Raw genomic sequence first — 26,373 nt, forward strand, 5'->3', positions numbered from 1 at the left:
ATTTACAGTATTTCTCTACATCGCTTGGTAACGAGCTCATAGGCACCCCCACCCGGACGATTGATATAGCTGACCTCCTCCCATAGGAGAGACTAGAAAGGGATAAGGAAGTTTTTTTTTAATATACTAGATAGGCTTGCGCTTTACAACTAAAATGCCTGATGGACCGCAATGATGCGGTCTAAGTTAATGACGGAGTGTATTGCTTAAATATAGTTCGTGGTCCCGTCGTGACCACGATCCATGCAACTGGGTCGAAATATCGACAAATCCAAAATATTATCGTGGTATGTACCTACCCGTTGAACTATATTTAAGAAATGTTGATTAACCACATCTTAGTTTAAAATCTTTAATTTACAGTAATGACTTAGTAAATACAAGGTATAGATAGTCATTCGAAATATTTTAAAAATATTTAATATTTTATAAAGTATTTTTTTATAATGAGTAAAAACAAACATTTATATCCTACGTTAAGTTATATTATAAAAGCGAAAGTTGGTTTGGTTGGATGAATGTTTGTTATACTCTTCAACGCAAAACCTACTGAACCAATTTGACTGAAAATAGGAACGGAGACAGGATATACCCAGGGTATATCCTAACGCATACCCTTCTTTTTATTTCTAAAAAATATACATTTCAATGGAGCCGTGGGCTACAGCTATTTTATACCACCAAATGATAACATTAAAAATATTTTTAATTTAAAAAAATATTTAATTTATAATAAATTCGCTCAAAGAACTGTTTCTAACGGCAAAACATAGTATTTTTAAGTCGTTTCGAAGCACAGATCCCGTAAACTTAAGTATACTTACTCAAAAATAAGTATACTTACACCGAACGTTGTCCCACCGCACGAATTCCCCGAAGAAGGCCAGTTCCATTTGTGAGGAGAGTGCGAGATCTGCTATTAGTCTCAATTTCGCGGCGTCGTCTTCACCCAAACGCTCCGAGCACTGCACGTTCATGATTATAATCGGCTGGTCGCATATCAGAAACGCTAGAAACAAAAAAAAAAAAAAAGATTACTACTATAATTAATTAACAAAATTAATTGAAAGAAAAACGTGTGTGTACTTATGTACACGCGTTAGAAGTTATACTTCTTTGACGTAACAAAATAAAAACTTTTTCAAAAACTTTTATCTTACGCCTATTTACGTTTGTAGACAAAACGACACTTACAATAGAAAAAAGGTATTTAATACATAGAAAGTTTTATTATTTAAACGCATTATCTAGTTAGGTATCTCATTATCGGACCACCAAGATTCACTGAACATTAAAATTTGAGATTTTTGTACAATTGAATCAATTAAAACACCGGAATGAGCTCGCAGACTTTGACAATTAAAAGTGTAAACTGCCAAACCATATAGCTAACTTCAGGGTGCCGGTGGTGTAAACATGTGCGCGCGCATTTCGGTAGGTGCACCGTATAATTTCACTCCCATGTTTTTCCTAACGCCGCTAAAGAAGTATAACTTCAAAAAACACTGAAACCATTCCGAACACGCAAAATATGCCAAGAGTTGCTGAGGCAGAAGGTGAAGTAGGTAGCCTAAGGGACAACGTAGACAACCTACTTGCATCACAGGTTTTAATTTAAAAAAAATATTTAAAAAAGGATTTCGTCGGTTTAAGAAAAAAAAATCATTTGAAGGCCGATTTTTTTGGTCGCACTTGTTATTTTGTGAATTTATCGACCGAGAGACAAAACGTTACAAAGATTGATAAAAAATACAGTTAGGTTTTTGTTTTCAAGCGAAAAATAATTAAAGGCATTAAAATATTATTATTAATTAGCCATGGAAACAAATTATTAATTAGTAGTTCACTTTACTTTACATAATTATAATAATAATATATATACTGCGATAATACACACACACATCGCCATCTGGCCCCAAAGTAAGCGTCGCTTGTGTAATGGGTAACAAGATGACTGATGAATATTTTTATAAACATTAATGTTTACAATATACAGATAAACACCTAGACACTGAAACACATTCATGTTCATCACACAAACATTTTCCAGTTGTGGGAATCGAACCCACAGCCGTTCACTGAGAGAGCAGGGTCACCGCCCACTGCGCTAATCGGCCGTCAACATTTGAAAAAAAATCGCTGAGAAGGAAAACAATAAAAATATTGTTTGCTTTTATAATTGTTTCGGAAGGAAAACCCCAAAAACCCATACTTAAAATGTAACTTAATTAAAGTTATTTTAGGATTGGGTCCAAATATCGATAAAAGGACAAATAAAAATTTTATTTCTTATAAAATATGAACATTTTGCAATAAGTGTAACTAACAAAACATAATTATTTATAGCTCATAGAAAAACATTAATAATTGGATATTATGAAGGAAAATGCTAAAAATGCGATAGTATTTTTCGAAACTAGATAAATATATTTTGACATATAGTATTAAAGTTTCCTCTGTTACGACTTTGGTCGTCGCTATTAATTATACTAGCTACCGACAAACTCGTGTATATCCGGTAAATGGTTAGCCCGCAATCATCTTAAGACTGTATCACCACTAACCACCAGTTGAGAATGCAATTTGTATGACGACGAAAAGTTGGCAATGGAAAATCCTTATTAATCCCTACTAATAAATATTATAAATGTAGTAAGTTTGTTTGTTACGCTTTCACGCAAAAACTGTTAGAAGTAATATAGGATACTTTTTATCCCGACATTAGCTCTGTTCCTTTGGGAGAGGGATGAAAGTGTTTGATGATTTTACACCATAACTCCGACAAATTATAACCGATTTAAATAATTATTTTTGTACTATAGAGGTTATAATACGTATTTAATTTTGCCCAAACATTGTGTAGATCTAATGAACGTGGTTGGAGATTGAGGACAGAACTCCTCAGCGGACAGCAGCAAACCCATGAGGGGTTTAGCGATACTGAATACTTTAAACTTTTTTAGAACTACAACTAAATTGAATGCCACATCAAAAAACAAAATCAAACGCACGCGAAGTCGCGGGCAATAGCTAGTTTATTGTATAAAGCAGCTGGAGATTTAAAAAAAAATAATGAATTAATTAATGAATATATATAATTACTCGTATGAATATTTATCGCTTCATAGCATAATAAATAAGTATAAAATAAAAAAAAATTATGAAAAGGGTTTATTATATTTTTTGAACTTCCATTGTAGTCTATTTAAATCCAATGCCATTACTCATTTCATACTTCCCGTCAAGAAGGAAGTTGATAATTATTTAAAGCATCGTGCGGTAGAACCGCAATTGAGTGGCAATGCAAAAATAATACAATAAACTTCTAGAAAGATTTGCACCTACTACGTTGTAAATCGTGGGATTAAGGGCTATTTATATACACGTGAGTGCTATGCTAGGAGTATGTTTACATTGGGTGGCGCACCGAATGTTCTGGTACGCCTCTGATGGAGTTTGGAGACCTCGATAACTTCCCCCTGTGGAGGGTCTTGGCAGACGCGGCTGGCTGGGATGCGGACGATCGCGCGAGTAGAAACATCGCTAAGTTTGAGTGGGTATGCTGACTGCCTTTATGCCGGTGAGTCTCAGATACCCCGGAAAGGGTGTAGCTTCCGGTGCTCTGTTTCCGGAGGGGATGCATTAACGCATTTCCCAGCGTCAAACAAAAAGGAGTATATTTACGTGTTCAAATCTGAAATGAGGAGATCCGTATAAGAACTAGAGTTACCGAGATAGCTTAGCGGGTCGCGAAGCTGAAGTGGAAATGGGAGGGGCACATAGCTTGTAGAACCGATGGACGTTGAGGTTCCTAAGAACTAATGAAATATAAGTAAACAAGGAAAAAAATCAAACATTTTTAAAGTCCATTTTTTATTTAGCTTAACCTTTTTTTTTAATAATTTTTGAACCTAAAACCATGAAATTTGGTATTTAACAACCTGTTTCACCTAACTGAATACGGATGTATGCTAATTCCAGTATAAAGACATGCCGCGCGTACGAAGTGAGAATGTAAAGTATTTTTCGGAATATTTTTCTTAAAAAACTCGTTTTAAGATAGGCATAAGAATTATATATAACTGTTACGTAAAAATATTTTACTTGCGAAAGAGCACAAGGTAATCAAGTTTTTACAAAAGGGTAATCGATCAGGACGTATTTAAAAAGTAAGAGTGCGTTTCGTGAAAGTACGATTTATACGAAATCAAAAGAGCGGCATCTAGTAACACTGCAGTTTCTCAGTATATACATACAAATCGTAGCATGGAATTATAAACTTACCGAACCCTCATTCAGCCATTATTTTATAAAGTGCACTGTGTCCAAAAACAGTGAAAACGCCTAGCGCACGACGACGAAACGACTTCAAACCTGCGGATTAATGCTAACTCATTCTTTAAGAGATTTTCTTTTTCTGAATGATGTGGTGTACAAATAAAGAGGATAAATAAACTATTTAGCAGTTGACAGTAATTATTTTACCTCTGATGTTCTAAATGTTCACCATAAAATGGCAAAATGGGAAAAATTTTGTGCTAAAAAGCTAGCAACATTCCGCGGGTGTAAGGAGATACGTGCGCGGGGCCTTTTTCACTGTTTTTGGACACTGTATATTCTTAATTCAATGATTCTAAACTAGAGAATCCAGCAGACGTAGTCCTGCCCGTGCCACTTCACAATGTACACAATTTTTTTTATCAAAGTCGGTCACACATACAGAAGAATTTTAGATACTTATTAGTATTTTTCTCACTGTCTTAGACCTAGACTTCACAGACTTTAGTGAGACTAACAAACTGCAATTCAGTTTTACATGCATATAAATAGATTATACGCAGTCGACATTAAGAGCAGTTGGTAAATGATAAAATATAAAAATCCATGCTCTTACTAAACATAAAAAAAAATTTAGATTATCAGCTTTTTGAGCATTATTTTTTAAATAGATTCAGTAGTTCCAATGAAATAAATTTTCCCGATGATATTTAAGCACTAAAAATATAGATTCCAATAAACGTATGTGGTTAACAGTATGTACTACTATGTACCTACTACAGACAAATATAGGTCGTGTCATATCGATTTTTTCTTCATGCTACAAATTACAATGTAAGTGATGTTAAATTATTAACACTCCTGGCATATTACAAGCTCGAAAATTGATTCACATGTAGGATCACCATTCGTATTTACTTCGCTGGACAGTCTCTAAAATAAGACAGTAAAAATTTAGTATAGAAATAAATGACGGGCCCTAGAAGAACGAACAAATAATAATTAGCACAGAAAAAAATCTCATGAATGTGTTTATAACTCTTTCGGCGAGTGTCGTACGAGGCGACTAAGGGAATGTAACAGAGAGCAGGCAGCAGTTTCCTTTGTGCTACTAATACCATCTACTGCGGAAACCAACCCATCAGCGTGGTGATTAAGGGCAACCCCTCCCCTTGGGAGACTGTTTTGGCTTTCGATGACGATGCTCAGTGATCTCGTGACTGCGGTGATTGCTGTTTGATCTTGAGATACTTAATCGAACGTGTTAACCAAGCAGTTAAATATTGAGTTATTATAATGCTTCGATAAAAAAAAGTGTGTGCTTTGATCTTTACGCGCTATTGCAGTAAAACTTTTATTATTATTTATTGATAAAAGAGTAAAATGTTCCTGGGACTGCGCCAATTCATTTAATATTCACTATTTTATCATTTTATATTCTATTTATAATTCATTATTATCACTTTCACATTTTATAAATATCTTCATTTGTTAAAGAGAATAATTTAGAGTAGAAAATTGAAGGTTAGATCAGCACGTGTCAATATAACCTTGTCATTGAATATTATAGAATGTCGCAATCGTCAGAAAATTTATTATAAATGTATTTATTACAAAAGTAATAAATAAACAAGTATATTTAGAAATTTACTTTGCTATTCACAATTGATCCGTTTGAAAATATTGGAAAGAATAATTCTAATTAACTATGATATTTGCCACTATAAGTCAAGAAGCGTGAAGTTTATAACAATATACTTACCAATCCAAATTATTATTTTTAAATAGCGGAAACTACACAGACGTCTGACGTAAGCGTTACTCCCGTCAGAAAAAAATCTGGAGTTACTCCCTAGTCCCGCTAAAAGAACTTTTACTTCAAAAACACGATTTCGTTTACCCAATTGAATTGACTATTATTTTTAACTGAGAATTCCGTTAACTACCTAGACGTAATAATAAAATTTTCGTCGAAAAAGCAATGTTTATTTTTCATTCGCCGTGTTTGGATTAACATCAATTGGTTTTAACATTATTATAGCAATGCTTAAAATAATTTCAGAAGTAAGGAGGCGCGTACATTTCTAATAAACTTAAATTCTAGTGAAACCATTTTACTGGAAAGTTGGGTAGATAGGTATATCGTCGACTGTCAAATTTAGCTAGCAGATTAAACTGTCTGGAGGAGTAACACAACGATATGGAATCTATTTATAACTACTTATAAAAAAGACGAGAGGTTTTTTTGTTCTTTGAACCTAGAAATCTTTGAAATCATTATAAGAATTTGACTAAATTCCATCACTGGCACGCACGCACCTCTAACTTAACGGAGCTTTCTATTAATTAAAACTATACTATATTATATTAAAATTCTTAATTAAATATCACTTGCTGTACCGGCGAAGCGGTGATAGCCTAGTTGCTTCAGCCTCTCTTTCGGGGGGACCGAGTTCGAGTCCCGGCAAGTCCGTTTTTAATAAGCAATCAAATATCACTGGCTTTAACGGTGAAGGGAAACATCGTGAGTAAACCCGAGAGTTCTCCATAATGTTTTCAAGGCAGTGTGAAGTCTACAGTGCGCAGTGTACAGCTTAAAACCTTCTTATTCTGAGGGATCTGAGCCCTGTTGTGGAATAGGTTAATGATGACGATGTACTGCTGAAGGAAAACATCGTAAGGAAACCTGCATGCCTAAGAGTTCTCCATAATGTTATGAATAGCGTTTGAAGTCTAATACGTTCATGGCCACCATTCTTCCCATTCAGAGTGAAGACCCGTGCGTATGTGTCAACCATTATGTGCGTGCAATTACAACCACAATAGGGTTGACACATATACATACGAGACAGAAGCGGTTCCTCAAAATAATCCAGTGTGAACCACCTAAGAAGGCGCGGTTCGAAAACACGTCCCCGGAGGACGCCGTACAGTTACGTCTAATTCGCTCGAGCCCTTCGACACAGTACTATGGCGTCCTACAAAAACAATATTTAATATGCAGCTCAATTATACGAATGCGGATCGCCTTTACATAGCTCCTTAAATAGTAAGCGACGAAGCATCGGCTTTTATTAAAGATATACATACGGTTTAGTTTTAGCAGATAGGATAAGCTTATTAGGACCGTAGCCGTGTTACCGGTAGACATTAATAAATAATTTTAATAATTTTAAATGACAATGTGAGATAGTGATAACAAAAAGAATACTAGGCTAAGTTTCTTATGGGCTTCTTCTTAGACCAGGGCCCATTTGTAACCTTCGTAGCTTTAGTTTTATGTTTACTAATGTAGCTATCACCATCATCTCACTATCGTGTACCTACACATTTTTAATGTAATATACCAACCTACGCACCCATAGTGCCATCTATCGGCTTGAATAAAGATAATTTTTACTTTGAATTTGAACCAGATTAAAAAACTGGAAATGGAATGTAAAAGGAGTATTAATCATGAATTAATACTCCTTTTTTATTCACCCGTAAGAATACGATTAGATTCACAATTTCATGTTTTATTTTGAAACAATATTTAATTATACAACTTCAATAGTAATAGTTAGGGTTTACTGTTCTGTTGTCTCGCTTAAAACCCGATTATGGTTATGGATTTTAAATTCAATAAAACATAAACAGGTTAGCCTGCTACCATAGTAGACTGCATCATGACTTGCAATCAGGTAACATTGGAGTAAAAAGCTAACTTGTATAATAAATAAAGTCGCTAGACTTCTGGCTTCATCAATATTTTCTTTAATATTTGTGTGCCAATTTCAAACAAATTACCAAAGAATTTGTACTGAAACTAAATAATATAGAAATGACATAAGAAAATCAACTTCAAAAGCTATTACAGAGTGCAGAAAATATACTCGTATCCGAAGTTGGGTGAACATTGCGCTCGACTCCAAAGTATAAAAACTAGTTATTGAAACCGCTTTACTGATAAAGACTTTTATTACTAATCAACTTTCATTGACTGTGAAGTTGAAGGTGACAGAACTAAAATGTTATCAATGTCAAGTACGTTGATTTTGCTAATGTAGATCGTGTATATTTATATGAGACGATAGCAAACACTATCGTCTCATATAAATATAATATATGAAAAAAAAGACAGCTTTGTAGCAAAGTTGTTTTTTTTTCCATTTATAATTTGTCAACTAGAGTAAGCTTCATAAATATTATTATCATCAAAATGTCGCCAATAGATGCTCTACATTTTACCTATAGGTAAAACTCTATGGCCTGTTTATAAAATATAGCAATCGAATATGACCTTTGTTTTAATAGCGGTAAGGTGAACACGGGAATGTTATTTTCAATGTCAATAACACTGAGGACAAATAAAATGAAAATAACGGTTGATTTTATTTTGAATTCACTGTGATACCGATCGTTATATAAACTGTAAGCAAATACTGGATTAATTAAAGAACTGTGTCCATTTTACTTTGACAACACAGAGTTTGATAACAACATTTCAATTGCGAACCAGCAATTCTTGTACTTAAGCTAGAGACATATACTATGGATCAGTTGGCGAAAGTAGAATAGGCAATTTTGTTGGACATTGAAATCCCAACGAGCTCCAGAAGTGGAATCAATCGATTGAGATAAATACATAAATAAATATACTACGACCATACACACATCGCCATCTAGCCCCAAAGTAAGCGTAGTTAAAATGAATGATGAATATTTTATGAACAATTTACATAAATACTTATAAACACCTAGATACTGAAGAACATACATGTTCATCGCACAATCATTTCCCAGTTGTGGGAATCGAACCCACAGACTTGGACTCTGAAAGCAGGGGTCAATGCCCTCTGAGCCAATCGGACGTCAAAGATGATGATGTTAATGACGATTATACATAAGAGGTCTTTGTTAAAAAATTCGATCCCAGAGAAAAGCATTTTAAAGGAATGTAGTGTTAAAGAGTGAGTGAAAGTATAAACAAGTCGCTTTTGATTTCATAATATTGGCTTAACATTTTTTTAATACATTGTATTGAATATTAATGAACTAATTCACGTAAAAGAAAGTGTTAAGCGTTTGTTACATAAGTTTAAATTCTTGGGACCTGTAAATGAATTTTATTTCTAGTGCACACCTTACCTTCAGAATGCTTATCTTTGTACAAAGTTATATCAGGCATAGAGGTTCTTTCATATTCAAATTCAAATTCATTTATATCAAGTAGGCCTACTTTATAAGTAATTTGAAACGTCAAGTATGTATGTTTGTAGCGACTCAACCACCGCTTCGGAAAGCAGATTCTACCGAGAAGAGCCGGCAAGAAATTCAGTAGTCTTAGTATGGATACCAATTTATTGAAACTACTATCGTAGTAATCTTTCTTTCTTATCATTAACAATGTAAGTTACTAGCTGTAGCCTCCAGCTTTGCTTGCATCAAGCAATTTCTCAAGCAATACGGGAAATTGGAGAGCAATTTTCAAGCAAAATTTCATGATGATCGTTTGATCAGTGTGAAAGCGTTACGAAACGAACAAGAAGATTCACATTCATTCGTTTATTTTTATTCACTTTTATTCCACTACACATAAGCCCTTGCGTGCAATCTCACCGGATGGTAAGCTATAATGCAGTCTAAGATGGTAGCGGGCTAACCTGTTAAGATTTCTACGCGACATTGTACCACAACGCTAAATCGCTTAGTGGCATGTCTTTGTCGGTAGCGTGGTACCCTCCCACTGGTAACTTGCCACGGCCAAAGCCTCCCTCAAGACCAGACGCGAGAAAATTCGGAAATTATACATTCCCAAATTGCTCCTGCCGGAAATCTAACCCGGAACCTAGAGCTTAAAACCGCAGCGCTGCGCCAGGGGGGCCATCCAAAATTTTGTTTTATAATATTACTTAGGATTGTATAGGCGTTTACCTACTCGTATATCTAATATTAGTTAGGATGAGGAATTACTTAGACAATATAAAAATGTCTACCATTAAATTCAAATTTAAATTCAAAATTTCTTTATTGGTTGGTTATTATGTAGGCCTATAAAGCGTTCATACATATTTGTTTACATAATTGTAAGGGGATGGTCATAACTTCGTTCGCCAACTTAAATCTAAAGCTACGAGGGTTCCAAACGCGCCCTGGTCTAAGACGAGCCCACAACAAACTTAGCCGGGTATTTTTTTTTGGTTATCACCATCTCCCAGTAAATTTATATTAAGCTATGAAGCTAGATCAATTCACACCCAAGTTTTTTTATCCTTAATATTATAATAGGATTTTTCTGTAAGCTTACGTTTTATATAAAATAGAATATACTATCCAATAATTTAAATGTTAAGTTAATGATAATCGAAATGATAGTTTTCATTTACTTGATATCATCTGAAATACTTATTGTCATACATCGGCCAATGAGACACAATTGCAATTTGCAAAAAACGATGCACATAACGATGAAGAAGAAGAAGCGGTCAATTATGCTAATAACAATGCTCAATTGATAACCGAGATGTTCTTTGTGCTCGTAATATGTGCGATTACAAGTGTAGCCACTACCAAAGTTAAATACAATATTACCAGTAGCCTAAGTACAAGATTTGCTCGCTGACAATCGAGGAGTCGTTTTCGTATATCAAACTTTATATCGTCAAAGAAAATAGCATCTAATTAATCTAGCTTTATAGTCGTAAATCCATTACTTCCGATTTTTGTTATACAAAAGATTTCGTCAAAGAAGGTCAAACACGTTAAAACTATGCAGATTTATGTAAAGTGAGCGCGATTGGTAATCGATTCTCAATGGAGCACGAATTGAGTCAATTATGCTAATAACAATGCTCAATTGATAACCGAGATGTTCTTTGTGCTCATAATATGTGCGATTACCAACGCCTTGTTGCCTGGGAAACGCCAAACACATATTCATCGTCATCATCATCATATCAGTGGCGCTTACAGGGTTTTTGACCGTGGTATGCATAAAGAAAATAAGAAAAATCCTTCGCATTTTTTGGGTAAAAAAAAATTTTTTGGGTAGGCACAGCTTTTGTGCATGAATGAAGTGCACACTGATTACCGGCCCACTACAGGGCACAGGTCTCCTCTCACAATGAGAAGGTGTTACACGTATTAGCAGAATTATAATATCACAACTTTTGGACTGTGTAATCCTATGTCAGTCCTGTCAAAATCGTATATACAAACAAACATACAAATTAATAAAATTTAAATCCTATGACAGTCCTATCGAAAATTGTCCAACTAATTTGGTTATTCGGTTCTCTATGTACTGTTTACATCCTACTTATACGTATATTCAAGGGCTAACTTTTAGTGAAATAAAAAAAAATAGTAGCATATAAAGCTTAACTGTTACGTATGTTATATATTTATATATTAGGTATATTATTATTAAATTATCTATTTATTTGTATTTATGTATATTATTATAACACTCTTGGCACTATCCCGTTTTCTTACTGTAAGTCCTATTTACAAAGGTTGCCTGTAAGAGATTGCTTGCAGCAATAAGGCCGCCTTTGCATGCCTACATTGTTTACTGTATACTCTTTAATGTTTCTTTTCCTGTATGTTATACGTACAATAAAGTTTTTATTCTTCTTCTTCTCGACTTCCATTGTACTTTTTACTATGTTTCTGCTATGTTGCGTTGTATGCTTTCATAATGGTTTCGTTGAAACGCTCATGGGGCCAGTCATGTGATATTCCGCACGCTATTTGCGATAATGCGAACGTAGTTAAAGATAACTACTACATTTGTCACGCTTCGTTACCAAAGTCTGTGGAACATTCTTAATTTGCAAGTCTGTAATAATAACTAACTAGTTGGCACTTGGCAGTATTAAACATTGCATTAGATTATGGATTACGAGTTAAATAATTAAATATACAACGACAATACACACATCGCCTATATATTATAAACTTACACATTATGTAAGTTTATAATAGCATAAATATATATCATATATATCTATTATAGTATATATAAATTTAAATCGGTATTTGTGTAGTTAATATGTAAATGTAGTATGTATGTTAATGTAAGTTTTTTTTTGTAACATACTTTATGCACCATCCACTTTCCACTTTTTTATCGGCTTCGTACGCTCAGGTTGCCTTTAAAAGATCACTTTTAGTGACAAGGCCGCCTTTGCACCCTAGCACTAAGTACTATTAGTACTGTTTTACTGTACTATAAGTACTATTAGTATTATTCTATTCTATCGCCATCCAATGTATGATATACCTCTACTTAGTGTTATACGTAAGAAAACACATAGCCGGACCTATTTGTTGGTTTTTCACTAGACATACTTATCTACAGTTACCTGTCTGTGGAAAATTCTTGCTAAAATAACTATCTAGTTGGCAGTATAAAGTATTGCATTACATTATGGACTACGAGTTAAAAAATTACATATACTACGACAATACACACATCGCCACCTTGCGTAAGTAAGCGTAGCTTGTGTTGTAGGTACTAAGACGGTTGATAAATATTTTAAGAAAAAATATACATAAAAACTTATAAATATACAGATAAATATCCAGACACTGAGAAATATACATGTTCATCCCACAAACATTTTCCTGTTGTGGGATAAGAACTCACAGCCTTGACTCAGAAAGCAGGGTCGCTGCCCACTGCGCCAATCGGCCGCTAAAGTTCCTGGGTTCAGTTTAGGGATTTGGCCAATAGTTGTTTAATTAAAATTTATACCCCTAATCGGTTTCTATGTGACATCGCACCGGAAAACTCACGTCGCTTAGCGGCACGTCTTTGTCGGTAGGGTGGTAACAAGCCACTGCGACAGACAAAATTCAGAAATTATAAATTCCCAAATTGCCCCTGCCCCTCGAACACGGGACCTCCTACTTAAATTCACAGCGCTCACCGTTGCGCCAGGGAGGACGTTCGTTAAAAAGCGTTAATACATATTTTTTAAGTATTGGAAGGTGTCGGTGATAACTACGATAGTTAACTTGTAACTAATGCTTACCCAAACGCGCCCTGGTCTAAGAGCCCACCACAAACGTAACCGGTTTTTTTTTGTTATTACCATAGTTAGTAGTTAGTTATAAGTAAGTAGTTAGTTATCGGATATTAATTCTTCAAGCGCCACAATTAAAAAAATAAAACTAAACTCCTTATGGCGTCACCTTTTTTTTTTTTTTTTTATACAGAGACCTTGCCTGAATGCCTGACGCATACCACTCCGTTGGGGAAAACGGAGTAGTTATGTGGGACTTGCAACCACTAAAAGCTCTGTGTGTCCCTCGATAGCCCTATAAGTGAGAGCACGGGGTTCACTTGCGTATTCACCGCACTCTCGCCAAGGTTTTGACCCCCCAGTGCGTGGCGGGTCCTATCATCACTGGCCTGATCGCTGCCAAATCCTCCAGAGAGGCGTACACTACACGGCACGCTTATGGCGTCACCTGCAACGAAATACCCGGCTAATTCTACGTTTATTGCAAAGGTGCCTAGCTTGGATATGTCCAATTTTTTCATTATCTAAAAATACACTAAAATTATTCAATCAAACTTCGCATCTCTCATTTGAATAATTAATTGAATTAAATTGCTTGTAGGCGTCGACAGGCTGGCAGCATATTTAAGCATACTGTTTGCAATTCACGCAGACGCAACGGTCAATGTCAATGTTCGTCATAAATATACTATTCTGGTGGGAGGCTGCCGTGGCTAGTTACCACCCTAAAGACAGAGACGTGCCGCTAAGCGATTTAGTGTTCCCTATTTAGTGAAACCTATTAGGGGAGCGACTACCATAGTCCCTAACAGGTTAGCCCGCTACCATCTTAGACTGCATTATCACTTACGACCAGGTGAGTTTGCAGTCAAGGGCTAACTTGTAGTTGAATAAAAAAAAAGTACTTGTGATAAGACTACATGATTAAATAATTCCTGAATTTGAATTTAAATTTAACAACTAAGCATTGGCCAAATCCCTTAGATCAACCCAGGAACTTTAGCGGCCGATTGGCGCAGTGGGCAGCGAACCTGTTTCTGAGTCCAAGGCTGTGGGTTCGAATCCCACAACTGGAAAATATTTGTGTGTGTGATGAACATGTATATTTCTCAGTGTCTGGGTGTTTATATGTGTATTTATAAATGTTTACGTATATAATCCCTGCACGCAACTCTAGCTTTTCTATTCTATAATGCGTTATGTGTGTTTCAAGTAATTAAAACACATCTTACTTCAACCTGCATGCCTGAGAGTTCTACATAATGTTCTCAAAGCTGTGTGGAGTCAACCAATCCGCACAGCCTTAACTTCCGTCTCATTGCGGGACCCGTGCTCTATAGTGGGCTGGTAATCTATTTATATGATCTATTTTTTATCGCGACGGGTTATACGTGTACAGAGGAAATGATACTGTCGTACTTGGGCCCGAGTAGTTAGTTCCGCGGTGTAACGCACACCGCACGTAACTATGTAGATGTTGCCCACTTTTCCGCGGCCGGCGCGCGGCTCCCTCATGCATGAATGTTTACTTCGACCGCTGATATACTTAAACATACGATTGACATGGGATAGAAGCAACCGCTAGGTTTCCTGCCGGTTTATTTTTAATAAATCTGCCTTTAGCGCTATAGTTATTTAAAAAATATTAAGCACTATTCCACATAACTGTAGGAGTATATAATATATATATATATACCTATATATATTTTTCTCAATTGTTTCTTTTTTGTTTCAACTTTAATTTTATGTGTTACTTTTTGTTTAATTTAATTCCAAGTAGTGTACTCATACTTTGGGGTTTAGCTTAGAACAAAACTTGTCATTTATTTATTTATATTTATTGAAACTCTTTATTTGTACACCACTACACACTGGAGTAGAAAACAAAAGGCGGCCTTATCGCTTAAAAGCGATCTCTGCCAGTCAACCTTAGGATTAGGAGAACAAGAGCGAGAACAAATAGGTGGTGTAATATTATTATAAACCTACATTCAAATAACTACATACGAATACATAAACAAAATAAAAAAATATATATTTATATTAAACATAAAAATAATCAATATTTAGATCTACCTTCAGTTATTACCTTTTTTGTGTACCTAATAACAATAAATAAACAAATTAAATGTAATAATTATAACATTACTAATACTATATGATATTCATTATTGTATATTTTTTTCTTGGGAAAAGGGCGTGGTGGCTTGAGACACAGGTTTGAACTAGTTCAACCATCAGTCTCCACATTATAACTGTGTAACAAAATAGCCCGTAAGCAAGATATATCGTGCTTATAAAGTAATTTGGAGAAATAAATAAATCATTCATTCAACTTCTTTACATGTGAGTTAAGCATACACCTTTGAAGTATTATAATTATGACGAAAATTGTCGGAAAATTAAAATTGTAACTTCTTGAAATATAAGTTGTTCATACACCTTTGAATTATTAATGGATCGTGAGGTAACCTGCATGCCTGAGAGTGCTTCACAATATTCTGAAAGGCATGTATAGTCTACATATCCGCACTTGGCTTACGTGGTGGACAGACCTAAACCCTTGCCATTGTGGGACGAGACCCGTGCCCTGCAGTGGACCGGTAATGGATTGATATTTTGATGATGATGATGTATGGATGGTCTTCGCTTTAGAAGATTATGATAACGTTTGCTTTACAGGCAATTAAGCAACGACAACTGTATAAATTTGTAGTTGCTACCATTATCCAATGAAAGGCAGGGAAAGAGAAGTGTCCAGCAAGAAACTCAGCAGTTGTTCTTTTCCGATATCAATATATTATTTTGGCAAAAAAATATTACTTATCCATGTAATTGAATATTATTTAAGTTTATAATAGCATAAATATATATTATAAATATCTATTATAGTGTATAAATATTTATGTCGGTATTTTTGTAGTTATTATGTAAATGTACATACATACATGTTCATGTAAGTTTATTTTAATTTTTTGTAACATACTTTATGCATCATCCACTTTCCACTTTTTTATCGGCTTCGCACGCTCAGGTTGCCTTTAAAGTACACTTTTAGTGATACGGCCACCTTTGCACCCTAGTACTAAGTATTATTACTGTTTTCCTTGTGTTTTTTCTATTGTGTTGTGTTGCAATAAAGTTTTTCTATTATCTTGTCTATTTATGGGTGGGGAAAGACCGCCTTTGCACGTCCCATTTTCTATTCTGTTTCTTCGGTATATGTGTTTACTTTGTATAAAATGTGTGTGTGCAATAAAGTTTTTAAAAAAACAAACAACTGCGCACGAAAAAATAATAACCTAAGATACTGCGTATCTTTTCTCATTTTCCAAATAATATATCAACGGTCTGCTGCGGTTTCTCAAACAATCGCTCACACGTTTTGATACTTCATTGTGTTGATCAAACATTCTGCCGATTCGCGAACAAATGGGAATTTTCAGTGTTTGAGAGGTATTTGACTGTGTTATAAATTAGACTATTTTCCTTGTCATTAGGCCGCCGACCAAAGCCGCCGATCTTTATTTATTAGACTAGCAGTTGCCCGCGTTTATTACGGTTTTTCACAAATCCAGTGGGATGCGTTTGTTTTAAAGGGGATAAAGTGTCATAATGCTTTTAAGTTACTCTCTGTACTTTCAAGTAACTCTAGACCAAAAATCCAGTTTATAGGTTGCTTCGTTAGGGCGTTAAACAAGGACTAATAAACAAACACATTTTTTCATCAATAATATTAGTAGGGATTTCACTAACTTTCTGAAACGGAAGTCTTGGTTTGAAAAAGTATTATTTAAACCGACAATGACGTGCCGCTATGCGATTTAGTGTTCCGATGCGATGTCGTGTGGAAACTGGAAACTGATTAGGGGTACGACTTCCATACTGCCTAACGGTTTAGCCCGCTAACATCTTAGACTGCGTCATCTCTTACCACCAGGTGTGATTTATGTCAAGGGCTAACTTGAAATGGATTTTTTTTTAAAAACATGATTATTAAAAGTAAGTGTCTTTTAAATGTCTACCAGACGACTGGACTAGTAAATTTATTTTGTATTATATCGCAGATTTGTTAAAAAAAATTGTGTAATCCGCTATTTTGTCGCGGCGGCTATCTTAGATTTAGAAAGGCACGGAATACTAATAATTATTGCATTGTCCTCAGAACGTGTGTCGTACAAAAGGTGTGCACAAAATTTCAGACCAAAAGGTCAACATTTGTGGTAGATAAAATTCCAATTACTAGACGTGACCCACAGAAGCTGTTTTAAGCTAGCTCAATAAAAACCGTTTAGTTATAAAACATGCTTCCAGGCATCTGTCAGTTTCGCCCATAAAACACCTGATAATGCTTCTAGCTTTTTTGAGACGATCATAATCAAACAACAGCTGCAGATCTTTACCGTAATATGCAGGAATTTCACTTCGAAACTATTCCAGTTTTAGGGTACCGTGTCTCCTAATAGAAAACGGAACTCCAGCTAAACTTGCGAGCCTGTACTTCACAGTCTGTTTATTTCGAATCTACTGGATGGTGGTAAAATTAAAGATCTGTTAGCGATATAATAATATGACGGGCAATATAATATGCCAATATGAAATGTCCCGCCTCACATGTGTCTCATTGACTCCGTTCGCATCGGTAGCCTAGAAGAGATCACTGTTAGTGATAAGGTCACCTTTTGCATGTACCTTATTTCGTTATATTTTTTATTGATGTTTAAATTCGGATGTTTATATGAAAAAAATTAAAATATGGTTTTCAATAGATATATATTTTCTTTGAAACGTATATATATAGTTCAAATGATATTTAATTAGAAGTGAATTTCATAAAAATCTGTCCAGCAATTAACGAATTGAAAGCCTATACCAATCTGAGGTCCATAAACTATGCCTATGCAAGAAAAACCAGTTGTTTAGTTGCTGTGTGAAAGAAGACCAAATCAACAAGCCCACTTTGGCGTAAGTAGACAACTTTTAATTTCAATTTATTGTTACATTTCATTTATAGTGTGTAGTATCTATATATATGATTGTTTTTTTTAAATCTAGTAAGTAGTTCAAACTGTATTGTATTGTATGCATGCCTCATAAGCGAAGCGTTGAGGTGGGTATTACTGTCAGTTTACGCACACCGAGTGATTCTCCAACTTAAAATGCCACTGTTTTATTCTTTATTGCTTTTATAAGTGAATATAAATAGACAAATGTTGAGAAAAAACACTATTTTTAACACTCATAATATTTTTAAATCTCTTTTTGCTATTTAAACTAATTAAAAAATTGTTTAAAAAGTTCTGTCTTGGACGTCCGTGTGTCTGTATGTGCGGATCCCGTATCTTGTGGTCACGATAACGAGCGAAATACTTCATTTATCGAGTTGGTTTTTTTATAGGCTTCAGTATTTTGAGGAATAGAAGCCTATTACTTTTCACAGTATAATTAGATGTATTTTAATTATTATTTCATAAATACTTTTACAAATTTGCAAATAATCTCGATTTTATTGTAATGAATGAGATTATGAGGCGTGCACTTTTGGATTTTTCAACTATTTTGTTTATTATTTTATAACTTTTGGCCTAAATATTAGGTATTCAGCAAATAATTAAAATTATATAGGATGGAAAAAGACAAAACCCTTATTACTAAACATTAGGTACATGTCATAAGAGTAGTTAAACTGTGTTTCTTACATTTTAAATGACATAACCTTTTAAATGACCGAGCGTGAAAACACACTGCAAAAACGTTATGCCACGTTTATTATTAAGGCGGGTTAATGTTTACATTATTGGGTAGGTGATCGTCTTCACTTTCGAGGGGCAGAGTTCGAATCCCAGCACGCACCTCTAACTTTTCTAAGTTATGTGCGTTTTAAGCAATTAAAATAGCACTCGCTGCAACGGTGAAGGAAAACATCGTGAGGAAACCTGCATGCCTGAGAGTTCTCCATAACGTTCTCAAAGGTGTGTGAAGTCCACCGCACAGGGCCAGCCTATGGCCTTAACCCCTTCTCATTGTGGGAGGAGACCCGTGCTCTGTAGTGGGCCGGTAATGGGTTGATATGATGAATGTTTACAGTTTATTGTTATTTCTATACAAACCCTTATCTTTGAGTGTTAAGCAATAACGCATACCTAATCATCGATGGCCGTTAACCGATATCAAAGTCCGGTTGCGATCACCTATGCGCTGAGTGTTTTGCCCCAGTTTCATCTGTGCTCTGTCATCTGTTAATGATCTAATAAGAAAACCAAAGGAAACAGTATACCAAGTACTTTAAATAAATAAATATACTACGACAATGCACACATCGCCATCTAGCCCTAAAGTAAGAGTAGCTTGTGCTATGGGTACTAAGATGGCTGTTGAATATTTTTATGAATATAATACACATAAATACTTATAATATACAGATAAACAGAGACACTGAAAAACAACTGGAATACATCATCTGTGTTAATGTCAACTGTCTAACTGTCATGAATGAATTAATGAACGAATACACTTTATTGTACACCAAATAATAAAAGTAGTTACAGATATATAAACATACAAAACACAGAGCAAGAGTGGACAATTTGGTGACCTTATCGTGGTGGTCTTATTAATAGCGATTTCTTCCAGACAACCAAAGGCTGTCATGGTTAATGAGATACAGCCCGGTTACTGACGGTTACCGTAGTAGGGTTTTAATTTTAATCTTTGTGTACGGAACCTTAAAAATTAATATATTTATAGCATAACGATAAAAAGCCGTGAGTGCAAAGCACAAACCTTGCGGTGAAATGCATAGACGCTCGGATCGCAGAGCGTGTAGCTCCTCAGCCAACCGTCGGCCGGTGCCGTCCATTAGCAGCGCGTTCTCTACCGTGATGTGTTTGTTGGAGCGCTCGAACAAAAAACCCAGGGTCCTGCTGCAACAATAGTAACTTAGGTTTAAAGACATTTCTTCTCAAAAGAAACAGTTTCACTTAATGAGAAATTAAAAATTAACATATAGGAAGTGGTAATGTATTATCTAGTTTAGTGTGATACAAAAACAGAACAAACACAAAAATACAAAAGATGGCACCGTTTATAAAAAAATTAAACAATGCTTTTTTAACTTGTTTTTGAATGATTTAAAAGATTTCTCGCAAAAATCTCTTTGGGTAGACTATTGTATAGTAGTGCTCCCGCAACCCGTCTAGTTTTACTGCCATACTACTAATAGTAGTATGCAGTAAAACTAGACAGGTTGCGGGACTACTAATAGTAGTATGGCAGTAAAACTAGACAGGTTGCGGGAGCACTACTATACAATAGTCTACCCAAAGAGATTTTTGCGAGAAATCTTTTAAATCATTCAAAAACAAGTTAAAAAAGCATTGTTTAATTTTTTTATAAACGGTGCCATCTTTTGTATTTTTGTGTTTGTTTGTTTGTTTGTTTTAAGTCTTTATTTTATTGCACACACACATTTTATATAAATTAAACACAAATAGAAGAAACTTAAAATAATAAAAATAAAATAGAGCGTGCAAAGGCGGTCTTATCACTAAAGCGATCTCTTCAGTTTGTTCTGTTTTTGTTCTGTTTTTTTTTTTTACTAAATCCCATCTCGGAAAACAAGCGCCTATTATACGTATTTGTGCGAAATACAACGATTTATCTAAAAAGATACCTAGCATCGATATCTTCCATGACTCACCCACAGCTTTTAGAAAAAAACTCACCGAACATTTATCGGTGAGTTAAATTTTGTGTTAAATTTTTATTTTTTTTTGCAAATTAAGTTTATATGACGCTTTGTCAATGCTATGTGCACTTGTCATTGACGTGCATATCAGTCCATGTGTTCGTGTGTGTGCTATGTTTAAAAAACGTGTAATATGCATGTTGTTAGTGCTCTTAAATAAATAAATAAATAAATAGTCTTGGGTAATCTTAATTTATGCCTATTTCGTGTATTTAGATGTGATTTAGTTTTAAACGTAATTTTGAATGTATGACTTCGGTAAGTATTTTACTAACATGCATGTTTTGTATTTATACGATTCAATTATTAAATAGTAACTTCAATTTAAAAAAAAAAAAGTCGGGTCATACCAACACGCGCGGCCGATGTGCCCCGAACCTGATAGTAGGTAAGTAGAACTTATTAATCTATGGGTAATTTTTTTCTAATCCACTACAATGTACTATGGTGGAAGGTGATGATACGTCTAAGATGGTAGCGGGCTAACCTGTTAGGGAGTATGGTAGTCAACCCGCAATCGGTTTCCAAGCGACATCGCACCGGAACACTAAATCGCTTAGCGGTAGAATTGTAACTAGCTACGGCCAAAGCCCTCAGACTGACAGACAGAAAGTTTGTTTGGATGGATGGATGGAGGTTTGATACTCTTTCACACAAAAACTATTGAACCGATTTGACTGAAATTTGGTATGGATATAGATTTTACCCTGGATTAACATATTTTAGATTTATAAGCAACTCACAGAATTAAGAACATACATAAACCGTGTAGGTACACGACTAATATTGAAGCATCAAAACCACTCCACTTACTTGTATCTTGAACAGGCGGTTAGTCATTTAATTCCATTTAGCGTTAACCGTAAAATGGAGAAAATTGGAATAATTTATGGACTAGCAACATTCCGCGGGTGTAAAGTGACATGCGCGGAGCGTTTTCACGTTTCTTGGACACAATGGCTGAATGTTTTGTATCTTCTTTATTACTGTACTGATCTCGGGGAAATGTGCGGTTCCGGCGGGATTTGTGATAAATCAAAAAACGCAGACGAACCGGCACGGCGGGTAACAGCTAGTATTTAATTTAAAGAACGTCGTTCAGTTACAGTTTCGAAAGTTTCCGTTTAAGAAACTATATTTCATCAGGTACCAAATCAATATTGATTGCCAAGTTGTTGCGATTTAAGATAACAATATTTTATATCTATTTTTAACTAGATTGCGCAACACACGAGCATGATTTATAGATATAATTTATCTCTAGACGTAATTCGTGTTCATGTTTCTTTAAAGAGTATTTACAGATTCTATGGTATTATATATATGAGAATATTTTTATCGGAGAGAATTTGACAGGAAAGTACAGTTGGAATCCTCCATACAAAAGTTTTTCTCCTTCCAGAATAATGTATCTAGAGCAAACCTGTTTTTTTTTGTAAAATCAAAGTATAGTGTAGAATCTCTGACGCTCTTAAATGACCAATCATTCACCTTTTTTACAGCCACGTTCAAAAGAATCAAATAAAAAAAAAAAAAACGAAAGAGAGAACACAGGAATACGAATCGACGATAATATTACAATTATAAGTTACTTACTAAATGACCTCTTATAAAACACTGCATTAGCAAATTTTTCTTAGTAGCTTAGTTAGATATATTATTTTTATTTACGATGTAACTAAAAATAATATTTCTAACTAAGTAAACTAGTGTAAAAGTAAGGGTAACTTGCGACCGAACCCTCCGAATTAGTTGAACCTGAGTAAATTTATCTTTAAACTATCTGACATTAAACATTCTATCCACTAGACCAATGAGAAAGTCAATAATCAAGGAGAGAAAATAACAGAATACTTAATTATTATTTCTGATTTGTCAAGCAATCCGCACTGCACTTTTGGATTATAGTGTTTAGTTTTTCTTATTGTAAAATTTGTAATATTAATTTTGTTTCCCTTTTTGTATTTTTAATATAGTTTGTATAGTTTTTATTTTTTATAGTTTGTATTGTTAATAGCGGTCATTTTGTAGTAAATGCACAATTTTAAGTTATTATATTCACAGTGATTAGAAACATAATATTTGTAACTTTCCTTTACTTTGTATTGTGAACTAGCTGTTGGTGTTCCTTTAATAAATAAATAATTATAAATACTTTTGTAGAGTTGGACTGGCTGTTTTAATGATAGCAGTAAGCTACTGGTTTCAGATTCTTAAATAGAGGATTCATATCAAAAATAAAAAAAATCCGGCCCGCTGGCAATGTATAAAGTCATTATCAAGCGCCCGACTACCGGAGCCTTGCACTTGACCGTTTATCTGCACTCTGGATGTGAAATGTCCCTGACGGCTTCCTTATCAGATCGCCTCCGCTTTTATCAGCGCAGAGTGCCCCGATCGACTGATTTAGAACAATGTTCTCACATTTAAATAATTAGGGCTGCCACAAGACAGATCTCAGTGTAGATCGTGAGCACCATAGATTCTTCAAATATTTTTAATCACACAAAGGTCTTTTCTCAGGATCAGAAGGCATAGACATCCGAAATGTTAGTATGAGATCCGAAAGCGCAGTAGGCAGCGAACCTGCTTTCTGAGTCAAAGGCAGTTCGATTCCCATAACTGGAAAATGTTTGTGTGATGGACATGAATGTTAATCAGTGCCTGGGTGTTTATCTGTGTATAATTAGAATTTATGTTTATTATATTCATAAAAAAATTCATCAGCTATCTTAGAACACATATCACAAGCTGTGCTTACTTTAGGGGTAGATGGCGAAGTCGTAATATATTCAGTGGCATGCACAGGGTTTTTGACCAGGGTATGCAAAAAGAAGGAATATGGCATAAAATTGAAAAATCCATCCCCTTTATGAGTTACACAAAAATTTTAGGGTATGCAGTGCTTTAATTCATGTATGAAGTTCACGCCACTGAGTATATTTATATTATTACTAAGCCGTAGCCCACCGCGCTGGCCAAGTGTGCGTTGGTTAAATATCACACGCCCTTGAGAACATTATGGAGAACTCTCAGGCATCCAGGTTTTCTCACAATGTTTTCCTTCTTCTCACAATGTTTTCCTTCACTGTTACAGCATGTGACATTTTATTTTTTAAATTAAAAAACGCACATAACTCCGAAAAGTTAGAGGTGCGTGCCATGTACCCACTAGGCTATCATCATCATCATCATCACTTCAACCGATTGAAGTCCACCGCTGGACATTGGTCTTTTGTAGAGAGTTCCAAAATCCACGGTCCTTGTCGCTGGGAGCCGCTTGTTACCAGCGGCTCCCAACGACTCGTTTGATGTCGTGTGTCCACGTCGTTGGGCTCACTAGGCTATCACCGCTTGTTTTTAATAGGGATTGCTGACTGATGTCAAGTATTTCGACAAATATGCCAAGTAAAACGATAAATAATTAACACTATTTGATAAAGCCGAATCATGAGACCTTGATCACTGATGATGAAAGCCTACCTACTTTAGCAGGAGAAGAGCTTTTTAACAAGCAGAAATACTGAAAATTTAACTAGCAACTTTATAACGGTCTAAAATTCTCTTTTGTGTCATTATCACAAGAGGAAAATACTTGTCTTATTGCATTTAGAGATACGGTTCAAGGAAACATAACACTTATAGTGATGAAACTAAGTTTCAAAATTGTTTGAACATTAACTGCAAAAATATATTATGATACTGCATTAAAAAATAACTGCACGAATATTTATTTGTGTAGCTGACATGTCTTCGTGTAGGAGAATCATATCATTAAAATACCTACTAAAGTAATTAAGTTAAAGGATTTTAATGTCAAATATTATATAAGTTATATAATATTTGACATATTATAAAAGTGACCTAAAAAAAACTGACAACCCTAATTGCAATGGCTTTAAATTATACGTGTACGTGTGTGCCATTTCACTCCCTGGCCACAGCTGACGTTATTGTTGTCAGCTAACTACGTTTTAGGCAGTGGCGTTTACTCCATACATGCACAAAAGCACTACATACCCTGACATTGATATATAACTCGTAAAGGAGGAGAATTTGTCCTGTTTTATGCAATTTTCCTGGTGTATGCATACCCTGGTAAGAAACCCAGTGCACGCCATTGGTTTTAGGTCACTCACAACATTCTCCTCCAGCCACATCATCCCCAGAGCGTCTATTCAGTGTGCATGTCTCCGATCTTTGTGGCTTTCGTTATATAACGATTCCCCCATATCTTTTGCAATAGCGGGAATAAGATGTTTCTAGATACTTGATGGGTCTAAAACAAACAGAGGGAGAAGAAACAAGCAGTTTTAACTTACCCTACATGCACACACTGCCACGTGTGGCTGTTGCAGCGCCACTCTCTCACCCGCCGCAGCACTGGAGAGTTCAGTTCGTCGACTATCATCTGCAACGCCTGCTCTTCAAGTATATCTTGTATTGCTATTATTGATAACCTGCGAAAGAAAATCTATCGTAAACAATCAATATCAACATTAATAGTCGACCTATTGAGGTGAGCACTGTGGTTTTAAGTTGGAAGTACCAAGTTCTATTAACGGCGGACAGATTTGGTAATTTATAATTTCTGAATGTTCTCATCTGGTCGCGGAGGAAGTCGCGGGCAACGGCTAGTAATAAATATTTATATATATTAAAGTTCTTATAATAATATTTTATTCCCCTTAATGACAAGGTTGCTTTCCAAGCAATCCGGCTCCGGTTTCATCTCTCACAAGATAGAAAAATGAATTTTAAAATGTAAAATGTAAATGGTTGATATTGGAAAAGAGCAACTGCTGAGTTTCTTGCCGGCTTCTTCTCGGTGGAATCTTCCTTCCGAACCGGTGGTAGAGTCACTACACACAGACAGACTGGACGTTTCAAAAGTGCTTATATTAGGCCTACTTCAAATAAATGAATTTTGAATTCAAAATTTGACTAAGCTGCTTGCTATTCCTCAAAAGTAAAATTCGCGTCCTCTATTTAACAGAAGCAGCTGTTATTTCCACACTCAAAAAAAAAAATCGAACGTATCAGGGAAATTATCAATTTAGGGATTTCTTATTGTTTTATTTACGTTTATTTTTTATTTCGAAACAGAGTGATGTTTTTTGTCATTTAATAAAAATAAAAACAATAATAGAGTACCTACTTTACTACCTTTAACGTATAATTGTGTAGGGATATATTGCATTGTACTTGTATTTCAAAGTCGTTCTACCGAAAACTACTATTAAACTACAATCCAAACATCGCCATCTAGCCATAAAGTAAGCGTAGCTTGTGCTATGGGTACTAGGAAGACTTATGAATATATTTTATGAATAATAT

General features: G+C 35.0%; 1 protein-coding gene across 2 annotated transcripts in view; it reads right to left on the reverse strand.

Annotated features, from left to right (window-relative positions):
• Positions 1 to 26,373, reverse strand: part of LOC120637058 (endonuclease/exonuclease/phosphatase family domain-containing protein 1-like) — a 37,497-nt gene that overhangs the window by 7,404 nt on the left and 3,720 nt on the right. Inside the window, exons 3-5 of one of the 2 annotated variants that reach the window (XM_039908661.1) lie at positions 25,359 to 25,496; positions 20,073 to 20,209; positions 845 to 1,009 (exon numbers count right to left, since the gene is read on the reverse strand). In XM_039908661.1, coding sequence (XP_039764595.1) covers positions 845 to 1,009; positions 20,073 to 20,209; positions 25,359 to 25,496 — 440 coding nt within the window. Of the gene's footprint in view, positions 1 to 844; positions 1,010 to 20,072; positions 20,213 to 25,358; positions 25,497 to 26,373 lie in introns of both variants that reach the window. The other variant, XM_039908660.1, reaches the window with a different exon arrangement.

The sequence above is a fragment of the Pararge aegeria genome, chromosome 3 (assembly GCF_905163445.1).
Source record: "Pararge aegeria chromosome 3, ilParAegt1.1, whole genome shotgun sequence".
Classification (NCBI taxonomy): domain Eukaryota; kingdom Metazoa; phylum Arthropoda; class Insecta; order Lepidoptera; family Nymphalidae; genus Pararge; species Pararge aegeria.